A 27,840-nucleotide genomic window follows, 5' to 3' on the forward strand; every position below is an offset into this window, starting at 1 on the left:
AAACACCTTTTTTGGCCTTTCAAGGCAAGATGTACCACCTGAGAAAAAAGATTATCTCCATCAAAGAGAAAAGGCAGAGAAGGTTAAACAATCAGGTAAGAATAACTGTGTGAATCTTAATAGATTCCTTTGCCCAGTTCTGCCCCTAAAATTTCATCTCTAACTCTGTAGCTTTTGTGTACTTTGGGATACCACCAAAGTTTGGTCTCAGATACAGATAACCTGAGTTGCTGCTCCATCAATATTTCCAGAAAAGTGGAACTACCATATTGTCTTCACTCCCTGTACCCTTCGCTAGAGGTTGTGGGCTACTTGTCTAACTCTCAGACTCATCAAGCCTCTATCCTCATCAAACTTCTCCCATCTCCCTTGAGATTGAGATAACTATAGTTCCTAATAGCTTAATGCATCTAGGGGAATTCTTTTCTTCTTCTCCTATGACCTTCCATCTTGCCCTCCGCCTTTTTTAAGGCATCTAGCTTGATGAAAACCTCAGGGAACCTCAAAGCTTGCATATCTTGTAAATTTATAACTGCTTTTAATAAAGGGATTTTCTACCTGTGAATTCAGGAAGTACCGTATTTTTCGCTCTATAAGACGCACCTTTCCATAAGACGCACCGATTTTTTAGGAGAAGAAAACAGGAAAATATAATCTGTTTTCTTCGCTCCATAAGATGCACAGACTTTCCACCCCCCTGTTTTGTGGGAAAAAAGTGAGTCTTATGGTGCAAAAAATACAGTATATAGCATTCAGAGAAAGCAGAATGGAAAAGCCTGTGTTGTGGCCAGAACCACACACTATTTACTCCTGCATTAAAGACTGACTCTTTTATCGTTGATTTTACTTATTTATATATAGAGCTTATAGACTGCCTGATTTAGTGAGAACACTACTTGGAGCAGTTCACATAACACAGAAGATTAAAAAACAAAACAAAATAGTTTTAGAAGAGGTAGCTGTGTTAGTTTGTGCTAGAATATCAGACAAATAAAAAACAATTTTAAAAAATACAAATATGTTGTGACACCTTAAAAACTAACTGCTATTGTGAGCTTTTGTGGACAAGTTCATATGTGGTCTGAAGAACTGGACTTGTCTACAAATGCTCACATTAAAATACAGCTGTTAATCTTTAAGGTGACACAACTTTTGTCTTTATTTTTTAACTTTTGTTTTGTTTTTGCATACAATTATAAAATACGCTCACTATCCTAATAAATCATAAAAATAACAGAAAAGGGCAACCACCATGTGACACCTGAAGTAGCATAACCAAATTACAATAGAATATAAACAATATAAAATTACGTATTATGGCAGGCTTCATCATGGACATTGTTTACGTCATCAGATGCATGCAACGGTACCCCATATAACATTTGAGAAAAAAGATTATCTCCATCAAAGAGAAAAGGCAGAGAAGGTTAAACAATATACGCAAAGGATGTGCACCAACCAATACACTTTTATTGGGATCTCAGGCTCATAGCTCAAGATAGCCATTGTGCCTGCTAATCAACCACCCAAATTGTGCTCCTATCAGCTACGATAGATCATTGGAGCCAAAAACGTCACCACCTGCAACCAAATGTGTAAGGTGAAGTGCCTACAGCCTCGTATGTGCTGATCAGTAGCCATATGAATTGCCTGCATCTCTGAAGTCTCCCTGGCCAGCTGGGAAAAAAACAAAACAAAACAAAAAGCCAATACCCTCAGCTGCCACAATGTGAGATAATCATGCTAAAACATGAATGGCCAAAAACGTTTAGGAATAATCCACATCATACAAAAACTCCCAGTAAATCTCATATCAGGTAAATTGGTATCTAACTGCGCTCTAAAATCTGCCACACAAGGTGGATTCCTAACAGCAGGGCTGGTCTTACATGAACGGGCTTGGATTAGATTACAGAACTCTCAGAGTTGGGCCTGTGAGTAAATATTGCAAAGCAGAGCGCTCCTATTTGGTCTGCTAGCCAGCTATTCATGCCCTTTTACAGACACTCCCTTCCATTTCCTCTGTTTTCTGATTCCTTTCTCCATCCAACAGCAACCGAGCATGCTGTGGCCATTGAGCATGCTCAGTTGTCAGCTGGCTGTTTTAGGGAGAAAAGATTTTATCTCTTAAATTTCTAAAATGTTCTTTAACAATTCTTGTGATTGAGCAGAGGGCACTACTGACATTTTGGAGCAGAGTGTCCTTGATACGTAAGTAACCCTGGGAATTGTTGTACATCTGCAACACGTGATGTACTCCCAAGCCTGTAGATACCTGACTTTAGTGACTGATTGGCACCATTTAGTGTGCTATTAATATGCAGGGTGTTCACAATAAATAGATTTGAAGGAAGTTAGATATCACGTCTTGCTCAGTTGTGCATCTGAGCCTCTTTGAAACTGTTTGTCCGTAACATAAACTGAGCTACTTTCCAGACAGATATGCCTCACTTGTCTGTCTCTTTCTCATGGTCCCTGTCTCTCACTCACCCTCCCCCGCCTTCCTTGTCTGTATGCCCTTCCCCCACCCCGTACTTCTTCCTCATTTCTTAGAGAGGTCTTGAGCCTTTCTCCTGATTGCCTGTTTGCATGTAGGAACACAGACAGAATTCATCTTTAAGCACTGAAACTGGACACCATTTTATCAGTGGCCTGGAATGGGAAACTGGAGCCTGGGATGAGAGAGCTGAATAACTTGAGCTTGTTTTCATTTCATGTTTAATTTCCTGCAGGCTTAGCTCAGCCTTTCCGTTTCTTCCCCCAGCCTCCCAGGGTTTTATGGGAGAAAAGGGATCAAGATATATTACTTCTTATTTTGCTCCCTCCCCACGCCACCTCCATTCTTCTCCTCCACTGCCTTCTTCACCTTCTTCACCTATGTGGTGATTTTTTTTGCTACAGGAAAGTTTGACATTTTGCTTTTGAGACCCTGCCACAACACAGGGTCAGCCCTGGAAAAGATTTTCATTAGCAGGAGAGTTCTCTGGGGAGAAGTGAAGGTTTCTTGGCACTCAGCAGAGTGGAAGAAGGAGGCAAGTTAGCGAGCTAAGCTACAGGCTGCCAAAGAGAAACAACCAATTGGGAAAACACAACTGTGAGCAATGCGGTCTGAGTACACATGAACTGCAAAGGTTGGAGGGATTCTCATCTCTTTCTCAGCATACATGCAGGCGTATCTGTCAGCCCATCCCTATCGAGGAAAAGAAGAAGCTTGTGCCGTGCCTGGCCATTGTTCCATCTAGTTCAGTACTGTTTATACCAAGGTGGGGAACCTTCTGCCTTCCAGATGTTCTGGATGACAAATTCCACAATCCTTTAAGCCAAGATGACTGGGACTTCTGGGACTTGAAGCTCTCTAAACATCTGAAGGGCCACCGTCTCTCCCCACCTCTCTACCCCAGTTTACAATATCTGGCAGATGGCTGAAGTTGCTCTTTGAACGATTCATAAGCAAAGCATATGCTCTAACACTAAGTTAAAGGACTTGTAACCGTATGTGAAGGAATGGGTGTGATGACTGCTATTTTTGTCAGACATTCAAAAAAACAGAAGCAGAGCAGAAACTTGAGTTAAGCATGCGGGGGGCGGGGGTGACCTATTTTATATAATAAATGGCATTAAACCTAGGCTTGCCACTGACCAGATACATAACAGAGAAGAGGGAGCTAAATCTGGGTCCTTTCAGACTCATGAATGTCTAGCTATCGTACATGTGTTTTTGTCATATTCATTTATTGTTTCTACACACACACAGCTGAAATGGTAATGTGTAAAGCAGCTTCAAAGACTTAGCCTGTGGTTCATGCATAAGAAGTTACCACATACAAGGTGAGACCATGATTCATCTTACTCCAGAGAACAGAGAAGTTGTGAGGGTGCGTTTTTTTCCACCACTACAGCTTCCAGAATCCACAAACCTCCATAGCAAGCAAACAAGTAGTTGGTTCAAGAAGTAACTTCTTCCACTGGGCATATGAGCTAGGGAATGCTGGGAGCTCTACCCCCAACTTTTTCTATGCCTTGTCCCGCCCACAGCTATGGCAGCAGCTGTTTGTAAATTTGAAAGAAGGCCTTTCCAATCCTATTCAGAAATGCTAGGAACTGAAACTGACATCTTTTGGATGGAATAAATGAACACTCCCACTGAGCTATGGACCTTTGAAGAAAAATTATTGAATGATGGTGCTTTGAAAATGCCACTATCCATCTGTTTCTCAGCTCACCAGTACAAAACCATCCTAAACACTTTTGGCCCCGTGAAGAACCAATGTAACTGAACTACCTGTTTGTGGCGATGCATGTGGCTCTACTTGTGAGTACATGTTTATTTCTAAGTGGTTTGCTGCACAGAAAATGCCCACGTTCTGAAGGAAGGGCAGGGTTCAGGTAGATTGGAACAAACTTCCTGCTAGAAAGATAAGAGCCACTCTCTGTCCAGAGCAACTATAGGGCAGTATTGTTGCTTCTGGGTGATTGATACATGATCATCCATTGGATGGGAGCAGCTACAAAGCAAGCTGCCTCAGGGCCACTTACATTGATGTTTGAAAGCAGCTGATCATGTGGACTAAGTCATCAATATCATTGCTCCTCACTACAGGGGCAATATGATCAGCTTCCTTCCAACCATATAGGCTATGTTATAAGAATAGATAGATAGGAGATATGAATTAGACCTATTGGTGCCCAATACCCTTTAAAACAAAGGCAGAACATGGTCCCACCCTAGATTGCTAATGCTTTAGCAGCCAATCCACACAACCAGTCAGGATGGGGAAGCTTTGGGCATGATCAGCTCACCTTCTCCTTCTTCTGGCTGTGACTCAGACTCTTTCCATGTGGTTATAGCTCCAGCAAAACAGATAAAACTAAAACTATTAGAACAATTTAAGTAAGATGTTAAATTAAGATCTAATTAATTAGATCAATTGATTCCTAGGTCCCTCCACCATTTGGTGATAACCAATTCATGGCTGAATGGAGGCTGTTACAATCCTGCCTTGTTCTATCGGCATTCAACTAGTTACAGTGCAATGGCGTTTCAACTGTAGAAGCAACAGGAAGGCATATTGGCAGAAGCCATGCAGCTGAGTAATTGAAGAGCGTGGACTTGACAATTTTATGCACACACTCCTTTTGATGTTTGTGTGCGTCCTCCATTGTTAAGTCCACAACTAATTTTTCTCTTCACACACAATCCATGCCACTGTCAATCCGTTCATTACAATGGCTTCTATATTTCCAGTTAGGCCCTCTGAGAGTCCAGATGAGGCACAAGCCAATGACACATTGTGAGCCCCTTACCCCTATATTTAGAAAGAGAGATACAAAAATGTTAATGTAAAGAATGGTGTGTAATTTTTTTTAATTCACAAAAAGGCTCTGCTGCCCAACCCCGCCCCTGCAGGGATAGTTCCTGGCATATTAGAGAGCAAAGAGAGAAAGCAAATGAAAAACGTACACACATGCCAACTGTGCTATTTGAGAAGAAGAAAATAAATAATTTGCTCATGTGCAATTCTGTATTTTGAACTCATTTAAACTCATGATGCTATCATTAAAGAAATACCATTTTATTCCTGTCAGAAACAAAAGGGAGTTTTCATCTGGTGTCCTGCCACCAAACAGATTTCTGTGAGAATAAGTACTACATTGTTGTGCACACACAGAGGCTAATATATTTTTTACAGTAAAAATAATAAAATGAGCCTCTGCAAACATATACATGTCCTGCAAATTCTCCTGCCCCCATAAAAAGTTCTAAAAAACTGAGATGAAAAATAAAAGTTAGAACAGTTCTTCTTCTTATATATATATATATTTAACTACTCGATCTCAGTAGCCATGCTGGCATGGGAATTCTGTAGTCCAAAAGTGAATTTTTCCAAGCTCTGCTAAAAAGTGTGCAGAAGGACAAGACAAATGCTATAGTGAGCAGGCCAACAGGCTTGGCACACTCACTCTGGCACAGTTGTTGACACCAGCACTATTTTCCAGGCTCTCCATCATTTGTCATTGGCTTGCTAAATGTGGGGGTGGAGTGTTGGTCTGTTGACTTTGGATGTCAATCATATAAGGTGCAACATAGAAAGTTCCTGCAGGTACTTTGTTCTTAAAAATATCACATCTATAGTCTGGGAGTACTTTCTAACCCTCTCCTGTCCCTGCGCTTCCATGTAGCAGTGGTGATAATGAGTACTTTTTCACAATTCAATTTAACATGTCACCTACAACTTTCTGAAAGTTGACCTGACATAGCAATGCCCATCTAAACCTTAGTTAACATTGTGTTTTGACTACTGCAATAGACTCTACATATGTTTATCCTTGATGATTACCCAGGAGCTTCATTTGGTGTAAAATGGGGCGTCTATTTAGCTAACTGGTGTATAGTGTCAAAATCAGATCACTCCTGTACTTAACAACTTGAACTGGTTGCCACATGCTTTCTGGGTTCAGTTCAAGCCATAATGGTGCAGAACCTGGTTACCTGACTGTCTTAGGAACCTGCTTCAAATTGTGATTTCCAGCAGACTGCATCTTAAGACTAGATCTCCTGGCAGGATCCACTTAATGGGCAAGCACAAGAAAGTTTTCTTCGGGTGTAATTTATGGTCACAGAGGACCATTCCACCAACAAAGTTGGAGTAAGGCTACCCCTCCTTTCTAGTCACAAGCTGTCTATGGTTTTCTCCTGTTTTGCGCAAAAATAAAATGCACTCACTTATGATCGCTGCCCATTGCCAAAGCTATTACAAAGGGCGTGAAGATACATCTCCTTAAACTGTCTTTTAAATTATTTTGATAATTCTGGATTACTGTGACTATTTTGATGGCGTTTATTGCTGCAATTATCATCATGGTTTTAATAGAAGTCCAATTTATTTATTTTTTTACTATATTGGGCAGCCACCCTGTGCTTTATATTTCATTGAAAAGGAGGGATGAAACCATCATAAAAATAAAAAAGATAAGTCATGCACAGAGCAGGAAGCAGCAGAACTGCAGACCAGATTTACAGGACAAACTCTTCTTAATCATCTTTAGACACCAGCTGTGGAGAGCAACATCCAAATCAGCCAGAAAAGTGGCCTCTTCAGCATCTGGAAAAGAGCCAAGCTATGAGAAAAAGATTCCTCACGAGTGAAAGCTCAACGGAATGTTCAACAAACTCACAAAAGTAAGACTGCTCTCCACAGGTGAGCACCTCTCTCCAGATATCTGACTTTTACTCAGGTATCATACTACTCAAGTGTGAACTCAAGAGACATTTAGAAGTAACGAGAAAACCAGTCATTCTTAAATGGTGTGATATCTTTTCTCAATACCATCAAACCCACTTTATGTCCAGGTTTTTGAACATAATTCTCTCTTTTTTTTCATCAGGAGAAGGAGTATAGGGGAAATACTGCTCTGTTGATCAGACTGGATCACTCATCAGCTTTCAACATTGAAGCCCTTCTAATTTTATCAGCATGCTTGGTGATGGATGGGAAATGACTATGAAGTGAGAGCTATACCAATCAGTGTTGTGTTGGGGACACATAGTTGGACTGCGACTTGGGAAATCTCGGTTCAAGTCCCCACTGAGTCATGAAACTCTCCAGAAGATCTTGTGCCAGTCAACCTCTCTCGGATTGACCCAAGTCATAGGATCATTGTGAGGCTAGCTAAAGCATGGGAGAGAAAAGAACTATATATGCTGCCTTGCAGTTCTTGGAGGGCAGGTGAAATATAAATGTGATTAATAAAGTTTGGTCATTTCTTAAGTGAACACTCATATGGTTGGTGGTTTTCCCCAAGTTGCTTTCTGTCCTGTTGCTGCTTTTGCTTAAGGGTCTGTATGAAACTGCTGGGAGGGATTACCTGGAGATTTGGCATAACTGGCATAATTGTGACTCACACTAACATCTTTGCTTCTGTCCTGCCATAAATCTTCTGCATGATACTAGTTGTGCAGGCAGCATTAAGGGCAGAAAATTTAAACCCAGGCAAGATGGCAAGTTGGCATATGTTCAGCAGTCTTGTAGACCCTCTACTCTTGATCCCATTGTCAGTGCAGGCACGGTTGATGGGACGTGAGAGAGGGCCTTCTCTGTGGCTGCTTCCAGGCTATGAAATGCTCTCCCTTGGGAGGTCAGGTTGGCCCTCTTCCTTTTATCTTTCTGCTGACTACAGAAGACTCACTTTCAGTCAGGTTTTTAACAATCATGTTTTTAACAATCATGACTGAATCCTTGAATGCCATTTTCAAATAAGATTGTTTTTAATGTTTTCCTTTTTAAAGAAACCATTCAATGTATTTCAATTAGTTTTACAGTTATTTTGTTTTTAATGTATAACTTACTGTGCTTTTAATTCTGTTTTTTTTTTTTTAATACTGCGAGCCACCCTGAGTCCCTCTATCAGGAGAAAGGCAGCATATAAATAAGACAAACAAATGAAACAAAAAACAAAAACAAATGTAGCATCAGGTACAGGGAATGTGTGACCTTTCAGGTGTGGTTTGACAGCCAACAATGAGGGGGGTCATGGGAGTTGTTTTCCAGCAATATCTGGAAGGTCACACATGCTCCATCTCTGTGTTACACTTCCCAGATGATGGACATCTGGGACATTAAACAGTGCAGTAAATATAGAAATATAGAGCTTGTTTGTTTTTCTTGAACCCCTCTCCCCAAGCTTTGGCCTTTACCTGTACTCGGGCCTCCGTGAGATCTGTCCTCATGGCTAGTTGCTCTCTGGCATAAACATCTGGGTAATGGGTCTTCTGAAACACCTTTTCCAGCTCTTCCAGCTGATAGCTGGTGAAGGTAGTGCGGTTGCGCCGCTTCTTCCCCTTGTTGCTCTCGGAGTCCGTCTTGTCCATTGGGCTAGATAGGTCATTGCTTGCTCTCTCTTGGGATACCTTCACTCCAGTCTCTTTCACGCTGAGGTAACTGCCGTCCATTCCAGCAGGATCTGAGGCTGGCTGTAACTCTGCCTCTCCCAGGGAACTCTCTTTAGCTGCGTATGTAGTGGTGGTGGGGTAACAAGAGCAGAGAAGGAGAGAAAGAAAACATGAGGCTATGGATAAATAACTGCATTGGTTAACATTTCGGGATTTGCTCTTTAATTAGCATGGGTGGATTTGAAGTATTTTTCAGTGATCACATGACACAAAAGCCAATGTGAATCAGCTCAGTCCTTCTTGCTTCCAGTTTGGAGTTTCCCCCTTGTCGCTGGGGGCTTCCACTTTTCAAATTTTGCAGTAATTTGAATAGCATTTTCCCTGTGTATTTCTTTGTTTCGTTCTACAAAAGGATGCAGGGGCTGACTCTGGGTAGTGTTATGGTGACGTATTAACCTGAGGCATTATGTTTTGGGACAGCAGAAATATAATCTTTTCCCCTAGTCACCCCAAAGTATTTTAATTAAAAAAAACAACAACAACAAATGATTGAATTTAGAGCTAGATCAGTGATTCCAAACCTTGGGTAACCCAAGTGTTCTTGGACTGCCATGACCAGAAACCTTGGCCAGCATAGCTAGTGGTGAAAGTTTCTGGGAACTGCAGTCCAAGAACAACTGGGTTTCCAAAGATTGGAAACCACTTTGCTAGGTCATCTTATCACTGCATTGATACATTAGTTTAGTACTAGATCATCTTTGCACAAGCGGGGGGGGGGAGATAAGAAAGGAGAGCTGGGGATTGCCAGCTGGGCAGTATCAGTGGAAGGGGGACCCCACTGATATGTGAGTACATATCAAATTGCATCGGATTGAGGACCAGCGTGGACACTGGCACTGAAACAATCCAGGGTCTTTGTGTGAACACTTAATCCAAGTACAACTGTAGAAAAGACTGCAAATCAAGCCACAGCAAAGCTGAAATAGAATGTGTAGTTGCATATTTTGCTGGATCTGTACTATATGTAAAAAAGAAGAAGACCACAGGGAACAAGGAGTTGGCTGAGAAAAATTTACAGTGAAGGAGGTGAGACAGGAGGAAGAAAAGGAGCATGGAACTGAGAAAGGAGAAAGACATGGCTTTTTGGCTCCGAATATATAGGAAAGGTGGGAGGAAGCAGCTGGAGACCTATAAAATAAATAAAGGGATTCTATTTTAATGACTTAAGGCAGATTAGCTTTAGACTTCATGCTGGCAGGGATATGCGTTTGCCTTACTAGTTCTGCTGTGATTTCCTGTATTGAAACAGATTACTTCATGGTGCATGACAGAAGATAAAGGGGATATCACATACATCTGACGAGCTCCCATAGAGTGCTTCATTGATTAAAGAATATTAAACAGAAATGTGTTTTCTTGTCAAATGCTAGCTGATAGGCTTCCACATGGTGTTGAACTGATTACAGGGTACACATGCTACATTAGATTTTATAAACATATTACATGGCACTATCTTATTTATACACATATCCCAAGGGTGGAGGAATTAAGGGGGCATCCTAAAGGGTATACACATGCATAGGGAATTTCACCGATCTGCTCATGTTGCAGTGCAACTCAAATTAACTCCTGTACCAACCTGGTATAGAAGTGCCGATGTAAAAAAAAAAATATATATATTGGTTTTATAGTGCCGTGCTCAGATGCAAGTCCCACTGAGTTCTACAAGCCTGACTCCAGGAAAAGGGGTGTAGGAATTTATCCTTACTATTCACTGCTCCATTCTTTTCTCCTTTTACCACTGCCTAGATTTGTTCTTGGTCCTCCTTTATAGAAGCATATCCTTCAAATCAGTACAGTGGACCCTTGACTTACAGACGGCTCGACTTACAGACTTTTCAAGTTACAGACTTCTCTGGCCACAGAATTTAGATTTGACTTGCAGCTGGAGAATCGACTTACAGACCAGAAAAAAACCAAAATGGAACAAAAATAGAATAAAAACTGCCAGTTATGGGATTAATCGGTTTTCAATGCATTGTAGGTCAATGGAGATTCGACCTACAGACTTTTCGACTTGCAGCCACCGTTCCAATACGGATTAATTCCGTAAGTAGAGGTCCACTGTAGCTATAACAAAATACACAATGTATGCCTGCTTTATTTGGAGAAGGGCTCCTTTTAATCCAAATAAAATGTGTACCCAGCCACATAAGTACACTACAGTATTAGAACCTATAACAAGCCACTAATTGTATTGACCTGAAGAATTCTGGGAGTTGTAGACCCCAAAAGCATCTTTTCCAGACTCTTCCAGAGTGATGAGCAGGCACTGGTGAGGTGTTGGGAGCCGCACATGCTTAGGCAGGTGCACGTTATGCAGACATGTTACATTAGCTGTAAATGGAGATATTGACAAACTTGTGGGGTTTGTTTGTATGTATGTATATTTGTTTGTTTATCTAATGTCCATCTGACCAAAGGCTATTTACATGGTGTTTCACATGAGATGTATTAGCTGAAGCCAACGACAAAAAGTAGATCAAGCAAGCAGCTCCATATATAGGAGCACAATGTGTCTGAGCACATGGCCAACCCAGGAATTTGTGTTTGGTATTAGAAGTGATCTCCTGTCTCACACAGAGAACCTCCCTGGTCTCCCCTATAATGCTATTTTTCAGGAATCTAATTGAGTTTCCGACTTTGCTGTTGGTATAAACTACCGAGAGTGAGAAACTCTTCCCAGTCTTTTGCAGATTGTCTGGAGATCTCACATGCCCATTCCTGCCATAAGCTGTACTTCTGAACTAAGCTTGAGCAACAATCAGAGCTTGGAAATATTAATTTTGGAGACTATCACTATAGCCATGGCTGGTGTTCCAAGTCCTCGTCAGGATGCTGAAAATGCTGAACTGCACCTACATTCCCATCCTTTTCATTTCTATCATGTTGCAAAGCTGTTCTCAATTTCTACATGTGAATTCGTAAACATATTTTCTAATATATCTATTTCTTCATATTTTACCAACTGCCCAGTGTGCGTCTTTTCCCATTACACTGGTGCCTTGACTTACAAATGCCCTGACTTACGAACAATTTGACTTACGAACAGCTCTGGCCGCAAAATTTTGCTTTGACTTGCGGCCGGAGCTTTGACAAACTAACAGAAACAGGCAGGGAAAAGGGGCGGGAAATTCAAAAAACCTAACTGTTGTTGGTGAAAAGGCTGCTTCTTTGTAGCTGTTTCACTCCAATGGTTAGGGAAAGAGAGGCTCAGCCTCCCAGGCTTCTGGTGCCACCACCATCACCGCCTTTGGAGGCCTCCCGGGGGTCTCCCACCTCCACCGATTGCTGCTTTCAGGCTTTCCGGGGGGGGGGGGTAGACCGGGCCTACCAGGGGAAGCCCTCCCCTGGTAGGCCCGGTCTACCCCTTGGAAAAGCCTGAAGGCAGCAAGCGGCGGCGGCGGGGGACCCCTGGGAGGTCTTCCATGGCGGCAGGGAAGCCCTGGCCTGGCAGCAGCAGCTGGAGTCCAAGAGGCTTCCTGGCAGCGGCAGTGGAGGTAAGGTGCTGCTTTTTGGTTTTTTAAAACTATTTTTAAAAATCTTTTGAAGGGTGGGATTGGGCTGGTGGGGTTATGTTTCTGTTTATTTAGGGATTTGTTTTTTTTTTTTTTTTTTGCAGCCCCAGGGGCTTACAGTGTTTTATTTTTTATTTTGGGGGGTAATTTTTTCTTCAGCCAGAATGGATTAATTAGTTTTCAATGCATTCCTATGGGAAATGGTGCTTTGACTTACAAACATTTTGACTTACGGCCACCGTTCCAATACGGATTAAGTTCGTAGGTCAAGGCATCCCTGTATATGTTTTTTCCTATTGTATACATGTTTTTTCACGTATTTTATGCCCCCCTAACACACACACCCCGCAAGCCTGGCTAATGTGTGAATCTCCAAAGCAAGATGCCCTTGGATTTGCAATGAGTCTTGGGAGATGCTCAATTGTAACTTTTGTAGATAAGTTCACCTACAATGAAACACTCATCCTGAGCTATCAAAACTAACGAAAGAAACAGACATATGGCCCTTTAAGACTAACAGATTTATTATTGTATTCTTGAAGGCTTTCACGGCCGGGATCTGATGGTTGTTGTGGGTTTTTCGGGCTCTTTGGCCGTGTTCTGAAGGTTGTTCTTCCTGACGTTTCGCCAGTCTCTGTGGCCGGCATCTTCCTTCCACAGAGACTGGCGAAACGTTAGGAAGAACAACCTTCAGAACATGGCCAGAGAGTCCGAAAAACCCACAGCAACCATTAGCTTTATTATTATTTCAAGGATTTACTGTAGTGTAAATTTGTGCAGATATGCAGCCACCTAAGAAGACTGTGTATGTTCATGAGTGCACATGTAAAACTAAATAGGATTGTCTCAAAAGTGCCTTGTAACTCTTTGCTATTTTGCTGCAACAGACTAACAGGGCTACTCTTATGGAAAAAGAATAAATAATTTATCTCCCAGTGATTCTGTCAAGTCCCCAATCTGGCAACCATTACACCAACATCTTCCAAATTCAAATCCCTGTTTATGGCTCTTCCTAATTTGTCATGCCTACTAAGCCCTTAATTGTACAAGAGCATTTACAGGAAGACTGTCTGAACTTGGAGCTGCTTGCCTTCTCTCCTCAGAGCTGGCAGAAGACAGCAAAAAGAACAATGGCTGGACAGGAGGTTGGCTGCCATCTGCCAACTTTTGTTCCACATAGCTTTCTGGTCTGCTTGCTTGTTTTTGCCAGTAAAGGAGAGAGCTCATTGTGGACAGCTATGAAAGAATTATTGCAGAGGGAAAGAAAATACATGTGTGCTGAAGACGACAGAGAGAGAGAGAATAATAATAATTCTTGGACTGAAGTATGCTTTATTGGCCGCAGAACAGACTACAAAGAGAAAATAAGCCAAGAGCTTTCAACAAATACAGATCTCCACTGCCAGCAAGCAAATGGCCCCAGAGAATACGCTCACACTTATACAGCCCACCATCCCATGATAGCAGTTGTGGGCGGGTTATCAACTGACCCACTGTCAATGAATTTGCAGTTTTCATACAGGATGCAAAGTCCGTGAGAGTTATCAGCATGCTGGTGAATTTTATGTCAAACATCTTGAAGCCAAATTGGTATAGATGAAATGCTAAACACATAAAGGATTTGTGATTAATGTAATCTGGGAGTTTTAGTTTAGGCATCCTTCAGTCTCGAGAGACTATGGTAATATGCTGTGTATGGAGGACTTGGAAAAGTGTCTAGTGTGGCTGAGAAGGCCAATTTGAGAATGACAATCCCTTTCACACGGAAGACAAATACAACCTGTCCCCTGTCCAGCTCCCTGATTTTGCTGCTTTCGGGGCTGCCTCTTTGCCTCAGCCTACTGGACAAGGGTCTCTTCAAATTGAGAGAGGCTGTGATGCACCGCCTGCCTCCAGGCTGAATTCTCAGGTGTCAAGGTTTCCCATCTGTTGAGGTCAATTTCTAAGGCTTTAAGATCCCGCTTGCAGATATCCTTGTATTGCAGCTGTGGTCTCCCTCTGGGGTGATTTCCCTGCGCTAATTCTCCATTTAGGAGATCTTTTGGAATCCGACCATCAGCCATTCTTACGACATATCCAAGCCAACATAGACATCGCTGTTTCAATAATGTATATATGCTAAAAATTCCAGGTCATTCTACGACTACTCTATTTGGGAAACACAGCTTTATAATTCAACTTCTGGTTTCTAAAAGGTAAAGGTTCCCCTTGACATTTAGGCCAGTCATGTCTGACTCTAGGGCGCGGTGCTTATAACCATTTCCAAGCCATAGAGCCAACGTTTGTCTGAAGACAGTTTCTGTGGTCACGTGGCCAGTTTGTTCTCCTTGCAGTACAGAGGACTCTCAAGCGTCTCCTCCAGCACCACAGTTCAAAAGCATCAGTTCAAAAGCATCAGTTCAAAAGCCTTCTTTATGGTCCAGCTCTCACTTCCCTACATCGCTACTGGAAAAAACCATAGCTTTGACTATGCAGACCTTTGTCAACAAGGTAATGTCTGCTTTTTAAGATGCTATCTAGGTTTGTCATCCCTTTCCTCCCAAGAACCTTTTAATTTCATGGCTACCGTCACCATCTGCAGTAATCAATGGAGCCCAAGAAAGTAAAATCTGTCACTGCCTCCATATCTTCCCCTTCTATTTCCCAGGAGGTGATGAGACCAATGGTCATGATCTTATTTTTTTGATGTTGAGCTTCAGACCATTTTTTTGCACTTTCCTCTTTCACCCTCATTAATTCCTCCTCACTTTCTGCCACCAGAGTGGTATCATCTGCATATCTGAGGTCGTTGATATTTCTTCTGGCAATCTTAATTTTGGCTTGGAAGTTATCCAGTCCTGCCTTTAGCATTATGCATTCTGTATATAAGTTAAATAAGCTGGGGGACAATATACAGCCTTGTCGTACTCCTTTCCCAACTTTGAACCAATCAGTTGTTCCATATCCAGTTCTAACTGTTGCTTCCTGTCCCACATATAGGTTTCTCAGGAGATAGATAAGGTGGTCAGGCACTCCCATTTCTTTAAGGACCTGCCATAGTTCGCTGTGGTCCACACAGTCAAAGGTGTTTGTGTAGTCAATGAAGCAGAAGTAGATGTTTTTTCTGGAACTCTTTGGCTTTCTCTATAATCCAGTACATGTTAGCAATTTTGTTTCTAGTTCCTCTGCCCCTTCGAAATCCAGCTTCTGGGAGTTCTCGGTCCACATACTGCTGAAGCCTACCTTGGAGGATTTTGAGCATAACCTTGCTAGCGTGTGAAATGAGTTCAATTGAATGGTAGTTGGAACATTCTTTGGCACTGCCCTTCTTTGGGATTGAGATGTAGACTGAACTTTTCCAATCCTCAGGCCACTGGTAAGTTTTCCAAACTCGTTGACATTGGGTATAGCACCTTAACAATGTCATCTTTTTAGAATTTAAATAGTTCAACTGGAATGCCATCAGCTCCACAGGCCTTGTTGTTAGCCAGGCTTTCTAAGGCCCACTTGACTTCATTCTCCAGGATGTCTGGCTCAAGGTCAGCAACCACACTATCTGGGTTGTCTGGAACCTCCAGATTTTTTTGGTATAATTCTTCTGTGTATTCTTGCCACCTCTTCTTGATGTCTTCTACTTTTGTGAGGTCCTTCCCATTTTTGTCCTTTATTATGTCCATCTTTGCACAAAATATTCCTTTAATATCTCCAATTTTCTTGAACAGATCTCTAGTTTTTCCCTTTCTATTCTTTTCCTCTATATCTTTGCACTGTTCATTTAAGAAGGCCCTCTTGTCTCTCCTTGCTATTCCTTGGAAGACTGCATTCCATTTTCTGTAACTTTCTCTATCTCCCTTGCATTTTGTTTCCCTTCTCTTCTCTGCTATTTGTAAGGCCTCATTGAACAGCCACTTTGCTTTCTTGCCTTTCCTTTTCTTTGGGATGTTTTTTGTTCCTGCCTCCTGTACAATGTTACGAGCCTCCATCCATAGTTCTTGAGGCACTCTGCCCACCAAATTTAGTTCCTTAAATCTGTTCTTCACTTCCATTGTGTATTCCTAAGGGATTTGCTTTTGATTATACCTGACTAGCCCAGTGGTTTTTCCTACTTTCTTCAGTTTAAGCTTGAGTTTTGCTATGAGAACCTGATGGTCAGAGCCACAATCAGCTCCAGGTCTTGTTTTTAGTGACTGTGTAGAGCTTCTCCATCTTTGTCTGCAGAGAACATAATCAATCTGGTTTTGGTATTGCCCATCTGGTGATGTCCATGTGTAGAGTCGCCTCTTGTGTTGTTGGAAAAAAGTGTTTGTGATGACCAGCCTGTTCTCTTCACAAAACTCTATTAGCCTTTGCCCTGCTTCGTTTTGAACTCCAAGGCCAAACTTACCTGTTGTTCCTTTTATCTCTTGATTCCCTCCTTTAGCATTCCAGTCCCCTATAATGAGAAGAACATCTTTCTTTGGTGTCAGTTCTAGAAGGTGTTGTAAGTCTTCATAGAATTGGTCAATTTCAGCCTCTTCAGCATTGGTGTTTGGTGAATAAACTTGGATTACTGTGATGTTGAAAGGTCTGCCTTGGATTTGTATTGAAATCATTCTATCATTTTTGAGATTGTATCCCAGTACAACTTTTCCCTCTCTTTTTTGACTATGAGAGCTACTCCATTTCTTCTATGGGATTCTTGCCCACAACAGTAGATATGATAATCATCTGAATTGAATTCACCCATTCTCATCCATTTAATTCACTGACAGCAAGGATATCTATGTTTATTCTTGCCATCTCCTGTTTGACCACCTCCAGCTTCCAAAGGTTCATAAATCTTACATTCCAGGTTCCTGTGTAATATTTTTCTTTGTAGCATCGGACTTTCCTTTCACTTCCAGGTGCATCTGCAGCTGAGCATCCTTTCTGCTTTGGCCCGACCTCTTCATTAGCTCTGGAGCTACTTGTATTTGTCCTCCACTCTTCCTCATTAGCATGTTGGATGCCTTTCCACCTGAGGGGCTCATCTTCCAGCATCATATATTTTAGCCTTTTGTTTCTGTCCATGGGGTTTTCTTGGAAAAAGATACTGGAGTGGCTTGCCAGTTCTTTCTCCAGGTGGATCGTGTTTAGTCAGAACTCTCCACTATGACCTGTCGATCTTGGGTGGCATAGCCCATAGCTTCTCTGAATTACTCAAGCCCCTTCGCCACAACAAGGCAGTAAGCCGTGAAGGAGATATTACTTCTACTGCATAACAAAAAGAGAATTGCACCAGGAAGTCAAAACTTGGCAACACATCTTGCTTGCAATGGGATTCAGGATAACTTCACTTTTAAAAAGTTATGCAGCAAATGTGTTTGTCTCATGTAAAGGTATGCACCCTATTCTTCTCTGTGTGCTAATAAACACACAACATGTAGATGATGTAATCTGTTAATTTGCATGGATTTCCAGCACTCAGGCACACATACCTAGAAACACTGATAGGACCATTGGAGGTATCAGCCAATGTATGTGCAGATCCTGGTGGTAGTCCTCAGTTTGTCCACACAACATCATTTCAAGCATCTTGGAGATGAAGTGGTGGTGACTTGCTTAATCTCATAGTATCAATCAGCTGTTGAGATCCAGTGGATCCCTTGGGAGCCTTATCTGGCAACAAATATCTGCTAGGTAAGATGTTTTTCCCATGTTATTTTATAGTTACTACATTTTACATTACAGCATTAAACTAATTCCCCACTAGTCTACTAGGAAACTTGGAGAAAGAAAACTGAAGGATAAATGAAACAGAAACCCAAAAGTACATAGGTGAAATTTTCAGCAAACAGTAAATAATGGAAGGGATCCATTTGTCCCAACAGTTTGATACGGTTTTGTTTTATTTTTAAAAATAACAGTACAAATGGGGAAAAATGAGTTTTGCAAGATGTACTACGGCTAACTGCTGTGTCAAGATCGACACACCTAGACAACTTTAGTCTCTGGATTGAATGGTTTTATACAGGCTCCATTCTATAAAATCATTCTTGTAACCTCATTTCTGAAGCACACAAAAAGCATTTCTCTTCTTCCTCACTGTCACACTTTAACATCTCTTCTGTAGCTCTGATTATGGCAGGACTAAACAAAAAAGAGCCATCTGCCAGTCCTGAAAAAAACAAAAATAGAGAGCTTGTATAGTTTTGCAGTTTAAACATGCTTCAATCATGAGACCATCTTGAGAACAGAAATAAAATGGAATCTGCTTCTGCTGCTCTGATGTTTGATATATTTCCTTTGGAACAAACACCATTTTGTTGGCAGAAGAAGAAGAAGAAGAAGAAGAAATAATAATAATAATAATAATAATAATAATAATAATAATAATAATAATAATAATAATAATAATAATAATAATAATAATAATAATAATAATAATAATAATAATAATAATAATAATAATAATAATAATAATAATAAATGAACTTCTGCCCTGCTGGCTGCCTCCTGAGCATATATAAAGTTGTCAAAATTAAAATCAAAAAGAAATAATGCTGTAGCGAGAAGTGTCAGCCCTGCTAGACATGCCGATGGTCTGTTTAAGAATTTCTTCACAACTAAATAGTAGGGAAATTCAGCACATGTGGCTACTCAAGTCATGAAGAGTTTATCAGTTCTGAAATCCATCAGCTATTTCTAAACAGCTACTAAAGATTTTTCCCTCCCAGCATCAGACTCTTCACACACATCTTCCTCTTCCTCCTTTCCCCTTCCCTCTCCTCCTCCTCTTAGTCATCCAAAATGCTGATATCATGCCCCTATGGAAGACAAGGAGATTGGGCTAAATTTGCAGGACCCTAGGTGTACAAATCCCGTCCTGTGTGCACCACTGGTCAAGATAACATCAGCCTGGAGCAGAATTAACCACCAGAGTCAACTTTTTTGTTATTATGATTGCTGTTGTTGAAAGTGCATCATCAAGGGAGAACCAGCACACCTTAGATTTCATTGTGTGCAATTTCAAGTAAACATGTGGTCTTAAATCTTATTTCTAAAATTATCCCCACCCTGTATTTTTTTTTTGTTTGCAACATTTTTTCTGCTGTTTCATATGCACAGGTGTAGGCCAGAGAGACATCTGGGTATAATTCAGTTTGCAGACCGTAACTGAATTGAGTTCATTTCTCCACTCAGTACAATAGGGTTAAAAAGAGACCAGTGATGGTTTTAGAAAGTTAATGTACTTTTAAAAGATTGCATCAGGAGAGGAGAGCTGAAATATCACAAGAGCATTTTTTCACAATTATTGAGGAGTACATGATGGTTGAAGCTGTTTATGCTTACTGAAAAAAAGAGGGGGTGGGGGAAGAAAAAAAGTTTTTGTCAAATATTTCAAACAGCTGCTGGGTTATATAGCAGCCCCAGTGGCTGGGGTGGGCTTAGGTCACCTAGTGAACCCAGTAATTCAGCTGGGATTTTAAAGTGGTGGCTTCCAATATGCAAACATTACATATAGGCAGAAACAAAGACAGAGAGACAAAGTCCTGGAACGCTTTCCAAGCACATGCCTCTTGATTTAAAAACATTATTATATTATATTATATTATATTATATTATATTATATTATATTATATTATATTATATTATATTATATTATACATATAGAGTAGACCTTTGGTCTATATGGGTGGGGTAGAAATCTAATAAATAAATAAATACATAAATACATAAATACATAAATACATAAATAAATAAATAAATAAATAAATAAATAAATAAATAAATAAATAAATAAATAAATAAATAAATAAATAAATAAATAAAAGCAAAGCTTTACCACATGAGCTTTTTAAAATAGTGAAATATGCCGTGGAAAACATCTGTGAGCCATTAAGCAGGAGCTGCAACAGATTGTGGAAAGGCACCAGAGTAGGATAGTACATACAATACTTCTGTATGTTATTGCTTACAACAGCTTTCCCCAACCTGGTACATCTCAAAGGTGCTGGACTACAGTTCCTATCATCCTCAGCATTCATGGGCATGCAATATCTGGAGAATATGGGAGCTGGGACCCAACCCACTGGGGTGGGGTTTTACAGAGTCAGGCTAAAACCAGGAAGAAACGGATTTAATCCCAACTCAGACATGAGATTCCACACCTGCCTTTGCTACATCATCAGGTTGTTGTCGTCATGTGCTATCAAGTCAGAAACAACTTATAGCAACTCTATTAGGGCTTTCAAGGGGTAAGTAACATACTTAAGGAGTGGCTTTACTAGTTCCACACCCTTGGTGAGTTTCCATGGCTGAGCAGGGATCTGAACCCAGGCCTCCTAGCCCACCACTCCTAGTCCATCACACCACTACACCACACTGGGTATCATCTCAGTGTGGTGTAGTTGCCATGCGTGAAAATTGTGTGCTGCCCTGGACAGCTCCTTGGATGAAAGGAGGGATAAAAATGCATGTGGTTCTGAGAGACTGAGGGAGGAATAAAGCACAGGATGCAGACTTATGCAAAGCCAGGCCCCTAGTCTATCAAGCCTATCTGCCACAGGCACACAATATTGCTTTCATATGTCCTTCTTTAAGGGCCGCAAGATGATATAAACTCTGACTGGTGAAGGTTCTCCAGAGCTGCAGTTGGGTTTCTTTTCTAGCCCAACATGAAGATCCCCGATAATCTCTGGTAGTTAAGACAATATGGTGGTCTGCAAATCTCACAATCACCAAGTAAGCCTCTTTGGAAAGACTGAATCATAATTGGGGTGTTGCCACTGAAAGCATCCTTCCCCTGATAATTGTCTACCACCTTTCATTTGGCAGACACTTTTAGAGACGCCATTTAAAAGCAATATTATGTACATGCGCATAAATCAATATTTCAGGTGAGGTGGTCCCAAGCAATTTGGGGGAACTTAAAAACACCATGTTAAATTGAGTCCAGTACAGAAATGGACTAGGAGCCAGTGCCACTGACAAAGCACAGATGTACTTGGGTAATACTGCCAATATTCAGTCATCGTGTGCCCCTATTTTACATAAACAACAATTTTCAAATGTAGTAGTTTTAGAAGAGGTAGCTATGCTAGCCTTTGTTAGCATATCAGACCAAAAACAAACAAACAAACAAAATAAAGACAACAAAAACATTGTGGCATTTTAAAGACTAACTGCTATAAAAAGGGTACTTTTGCCTGTTCCTCTACCAATGTTATATATACCATATTTTGCCAACAATGACCCTCTGCACTCTAAATAGGACAGTTCAGTTGAGTTTACTGTTATGCTCCATAGACCAATCACACAGCAAATATAAACCTTTACAAATTTCCAGAATTCCAAATACTTCATAAAAGCATTTAGCATCAAAAGACAATTTAAAATCTAATATCTTGTTATTGTAGAATTTCCAAACATATCACCACTCTACATAGGACAAACAGGACAATCTCTGTGCAAAAGAATTAATGGCACAAATCGGATGTCAGGAATGGCAATACACAGAAATCTGTTTTAAATAATTTTAATTTATCGGGACACTCTGCACAAAATCTGAAAGTTGCTACTCTGGAGAAGAAAAATTACAGGACAAGAATCTAGAGTAGAGATGGGGGTATTCATATACAAATGTGAATATCCCCCCACAAGTGCAGATAATGAGGGTCTGGCCCCCTGTATTGCTCTGTTGCTCGCGATAGATTAGCCAGTCCTGGCAGAAGGCAGGATGATAGGCCTGTCTGCCAGGTCACAAAGTGACTAATCCATTGTGAGCAACAAAGAGACTGGAAGGCTCCATGGAGCTCACGGTAGCGGCGAAATCATGAGTGGTTGGTCTGGCCCAAGGGGCTGGACCTTCGTTATTTGTACCTGTGGGAGGATATCCATATACAAATATGAACAACCCCATCTCTAATCTAGAGAGAGAGAGAAAGAGAGAGACAACTGAGATATATGCACATGCTGAAAAGCCATTGCAATGGACTCAATATTAGCCAAAGTTTCTTAGTCCGTCTGCTGTGTTTCCCAACTGTATTTCTTTCTAACCAAATAGAGCCACTTGTACTATGGGGATCAGATATACTAATTCCCATCTTGTTCTTCCTATGTTACATACATACAGCCGGAGATTAATTTAGCAACAAATCATTGTCATTTATAGAGCAATGCTTGCTGGGAGATGAACTGAATATATACAGGAATCTTAAAGGTAATTGCCAGATGTGAAATGACACATTATAAACAACTTATGCCCAGAAAACAGTTTCTTTGTTTTGGTACCATGTAAAGATGTATAAATGTTTGCCACATAGTCCTATCTTATGTCTGAGGAAGTGGATATGTCCATGAAAGCCCACATTACAATATAGCTGTTAGTCTTTAAGGCACTACAACATGGATGGCACCGTGGTTTAGGTATCTGGCGGCAGAGCTAGAGGTTGGGAGTTTGATTCCTCACTGTGCCTCCTTGACAGGGGATGGACTCAATGATCCATAGGGTCCTTTCCAGCCCTGCAGTTCCAAACTGATGTTATTCTGGGCTTCTCTATTTTTAAAGTTTTCTTTTGTTAATTTCCAAATGGTTTCAGATGGTATAGAAACTAACGAACGCAACTTTTCATCCTCAAAAGCTTTTTTCTTTTGCTTTTGGAAAGTATGCCCATAAAAAGAACCAGTTTCATATCATTGGGTTCTCGGCGGGGGTGGCTGGGGTAAGATTAATTTTATTACTTTGACATCTGAAGGGAACAAAAGGTCTTTCCAAAATCTGGTTTTGTGAATAGAAAGAAAGATTAAAGGATGCTCAGTGGAGTTTGATAGGATAACGATGGTGTGCATTCTTTGGGGATTCTAGAAATCTCCAAGAGCAGGCCTTTATGAGGATATTCAAAAACATATGTGAGCATCTGGAAAGTGTGAGCTACTAGATTTCTTCAGCAGGCTAATAAAACTTTCATCATATGTACATGGTTGCCACTGATTATGGTCGTTCATTGATGTAACATGACTGGTTAGCAGACCTTCCCGTGTAGAAGTATTTTTCTCTTTGATAGCCATTTATTTTCTTATATGTATCTGTCCTAAACTACCTGCTTTTAAAGGATGCAGGAGGCTTTGAATTTTTTTGTGATAATGATGAAATGATGAAGACATTCTGGCTTCAACCCAAGGAAAGACAGCTATGTTGAAGCCCTACTGAAACCAGCAAGACCTTATAGATGTCGGCAACATGTCAGCAACATGTTTCAGAAGGGAAATGCACAAACATGGGCATGTATAAATGCACCCAGTGTTCCTACAATGGCATTAATTAAATTCTCCCTTTTAAATATATGCATCCAAAAGGAGCTGATCTGAGTCTTCAAAATGAAGGATGCCATCACATAGATGGAGCCACACAGATCATAAAGAAGGATACCGAAGAGATGGTGGGCAGGAGACGTTAAGCTTTGACTGTTCTTTTAACATGCAGGCTTCTTTCCTAGAGAATGGAATGCAAAGTATTGAGCTGAAATGAGGCATATGTGAGCACCAGACACCATTGAAGCTGCTCATTTCTGGAGCAGGGGGCCTGGATATCTGCAGATGGAAGCTGCTCAACCAGTTACAGGAGAGAAAAGCAGGCAAAGTGAGTGTTTATATTCGACTAAGGTTGACTAGTGTAGAAATCTGCTAAACTTTCATGAATCATGGAACTCTTTCTCAGGCAGAATAGGAAGAATGCAAAATTAAAATAGCTTGAAATGCTGTCAGTAGGTTTATTTACACAACAAGGCCATGGTTGATACATGCTCTGAGAGCTTAGAAAGGTTACTTTTTAGGCACTTCTCATCCCAGAATCCCACAGTCAACATGGCTAGCAGCTTTTCCAAGCTATTTTTTCACTATTCCTAAAACAGCTGTTAAAAGCGACCAAGGTGATTTCAAAGTTCATCCCTATTTTATTTATCCATTCTGTTCAGGAAAAAAGTGACCCAGGTGCACCTTTTGAAGTGTGCCATATATTTTCCCTTTCAGATGAAGACAGAGAGAACAGAAAGGGGGTAGTTTTGCATGGAGAACTGCTTGCTAATTCTTTACAAGCAACTTTTTACATTGATAATGAAAGGAGAAGTTTTGGTTCTACTGGTATTTGGATTGCCTTCACAGAGGTTATGCAGATGATATGTATGAAATTCATAAATAATAGCCACCAGGTGGCATTTAGCATGAAAACACTGTCAATAATAATAAACTATGAAGGCAGCCTTAAAAACAGAGACAAAATCCTTATTCTAATACCAAAGATTTGTGCCTTGGTCTTCCCTTTCACGCACTGAGGATGGTTCCCATTGCAACAGTCCTTCTCTGTTTTAAATGTTGTGAGATTGATTTACCTTTTTTTTGGATGAAGATCCATGGAAGTAGAGATGAGCTAGGAATATCACTGCCCTACAATCTATTAGTGTTTAAATGGACCATAGGCACTGATGTGAGTGAAATGGCTCATCATGACATTGTGTGTGCATTTACTGTATAGGCATGGGTATTAGAAACCAGATGTAGAGAGTGCCAGTTCTGTCACTAGGCAGGGTGTGAATACTGCCCCATCAGCATCTTCTGTGTATAGGGCTGCAAATGATTAGTTGTTTAATTAGCTATTGTATTTTTACTGTCAGGGCAAGAGAGAGAGAGACAGAGGGAGAGTTAATTAGGCCAATCCGAAAAATTGCAAAATGTGTATAAGCTTTCAGATCCAGATGTCAACCACTCTGGTGAGGAGGCAGAATGGGAGTCTTTTTGCACAGCTGACGTATGGTTGGCTGCCTGCCTGAGGAGGCAGGGAAAGACTGGCTGGGCTCCTGCCTGGATTGGAGCACTGCTGCCAAATAAGGACCCCAGCAGCGTGCGGAGCCCAGTAATTGGACCAGCCGGCCTGGGGGAAGGGAGATGGAACTCAGCACCAACTGTAGTGCTGTGCTTCATGCTTTGTACAAAGCTGTATGAAGCACAAAGTCCTCATCCTTAACCAGGAACAGTCAATTCAAGCAAGATTAAAGCCAAATAAATAGTTTTACCTGGTGGATACTTTCTTTAGCATGCAGTGCTGTTTGTTTGGTGTCAGGAGTCCATGATGTTCAAGAACTCTTGTTGGTCTTCAGTTGATGCCCTGATTGGCCATTCTATGATATCTTACAGTTCAGGAACTTGATGTAGGTGGCTGGGAGAATGTATTTTCTTGCTGATTTAGTGTAGCAATCAAGAGCTAGATGGTTGCTGTGGGTTTTTTTTTTTTTGACTCTTTGGCCGTGTTCTGAACATTTCTTCCTAACATTTCGCCTGTCTCTTCGCCTTCAGAAAAAAGGCCAAAGAGCCTGAAAAACCGAAAAAACTGAAAAGACATCAGATCCCAGCCATGAAAGCCTTTGAGAATACAAGAGCTAGATGTTTTGTATTTTCAAAATTAGAATCAGACTTTTTGTTTATTTGTTAGCCTTTTGCTCCCAGCATCCCCAGATTTTTTTCCAGGTGACACTTGAAACGCTCACATCACCCGCTAGACTACAGACTCAGTTTAATTCCTACAGACATCTCCTCACATGTTCCATGAAGGTTGCAACACCAGTACAGTTTTCCAGCCTCCCCACAGCTTGTTTTCTGTGGTGTCTTTCTTGACAATCTAGATATGAAAGCTTACACATCTTTCTGTGACTTTCTTGTTGGTCTTATAAATACCTATCATGATATCCTCCTCAAACTGCCTTGAGGACATGAGGACTGGCCATACTGTATTAAAGCTATCACACTAATATGGCTTTGCTGACTTAGATATTTGTTAGGTTAACCCTGTGTCTTTTAAGTCTGTGGGAAGTTGGACCATGCTATTAAGGCCTATGCTAAGTACTAGTCTGAGGCTAATTTCCCTCATGGAGAGAACTGCCTCTCCGGAGTAAGCAAGCCCAAATTCTGTTCAAATATTATGGTGACCATATAAAGCAATATGGGAATGGGGGTGCATAAAGATACATCAGTGAAGGCCCCTTTTGTGCTGATGTTTGTACTATATACATGGACAGAAAGGGAGCTACTTTGTAGATGTGACCTAAGGGGAAAGCTTACTCAGCAAGGTCTTACTTCCATGTTGTTCTACACAGAAGTGGCAACATTTGAATAAGATCTCAAGTTGCTCTTCCTCTTGTTTGCTTTTTCTCCTCTCAATCACTTCAAAGCACAGAATCTCCTCAGAACTCCCCTGAAATTACATTGGAGGGGGGGGAGGAATCCAGTCTATCTCCAGCCACTCCTAAGAGCTGAAAAGAGCTGTGTTAAGGAGTCCCACACAAGACTAGCCCACACAGGATTAAATTTACGGATACATGCATTTAACGAATTTATATGCTACCTATTTCCCTGAATGGTAACTCAAAGCAGCTAGAAAGGACAATACTGTAACACTGAACAATCCAAATAAAAGCCTAAATAAATTCATGAGAAGTTCATAAAGCAGTAGGACCATAAGGGCTAAAAACATACTCATGCTCTATTCAAACCGAATACCTCCTGTAAAAGCCTTTAAAACACAGAGACACTCCACCTCAAACAGACTAGTGTGAGGGCCTGACAAATTCTTAATCAAATAACACTTCACAGTAGTGTTCCCACATCAAAAAAAATCTCCAGACCAGGAGTAAGCAAGCTCTGGGGATTCAGGGGCCAATTTTTCACCCTGCAAGGCACCCTAGTTTCCCCAGCAAGAAAATGGAAATGACTGAGAGTCCACTTCCATTCTGCAATCCTTCTAGGCTAGGGGATGTGTGGAGGGGAGTCTGTCTTGTTTTAGAGGCTGCATGAGTAGGTATCTAAGAAGCTCAACAGCATACCAGCAGAGTAGCACAAGAGCTGCAGGATCCTTGCCCCTTGCAGATCTTATAAGCAACCTCTTGTTGCATAGTAAGTTACAATAAGAGGAGGCCCACTGAATCAATGTAATTTACATAGGTGTTGACTCAGCAAATCCTCAATTCAATAGGCCTACTTTAGTTGTGACTTAGTACTGGATCTGAGCCATTGTTGCATGTCTGATCTCATGAGGCCAGGGGGAGGGAAGTAGTGGAGTAAGGGAACATGTAAGAGAGGAATATATGAAGGAGTGGAGGGGGTACTTAGGCTTCCCAGTTAACTACTAAAAGAGGATAAATTGAGCCCTTAACTTCCTCTGGAATTACTTCTAAGATTTCTATCCCACTTTTTAAAAATAATTCAACGTACCAGACAACTAATACATTGCATTATTTACCAGCACCTTGAAACAAGCCCCTTGAAACCAGCAACCCACTAGCAACCCCATAAGACATATTTTGAACCAATTACAACTGTTCTTTTAAGGGCAGGCCCATATAGAGCTTTTCATTATCGCCTAATCTGGAGGAAACTTGGGCATGG

The 27,840-nt window shown here is 41.0% G+C and overlaps 1 protein-coding gene across 2 annotated transcripts in view; it reads right to left on the reverse strand.

The window, feature by feature from the left end:
• The window catches only part of ALX4 (ALX homeobox 4), a 79,773-nt gene that overhangs the window by 17,234 nt on the left and 34,699 nt on the right, over positions 1 to 27,840 (reverse strand). For both annotated transcript variants that reach the window (XM_072985972.2, XM_072985973.2), the window contains exon 2: positions 8,696 to 9,006. In XM_072985972.2, the coding sequence (XP_072842073.2) occupies positions 8,696 to 9,006 (311 nt within the window). The remainder of the gene's footprint in view (positions 1 to 8,695; positions 9,007 to 27,840) is intronic.

Source organism: Pogona vitticeps, chromosome 1, assembly GCF_051106095.1.
Source record: "Pogona vitticeps strain Pit_001003342236 chromosome 1, PviZW2.1, whole genome shotgun sequence".
NCBI classification, from domain to species: Eukaryota; Metazoa; Chordata; class Lepidosauria; order Squamata; family Agamidae; genus Pogona; species Pogona vitticeps.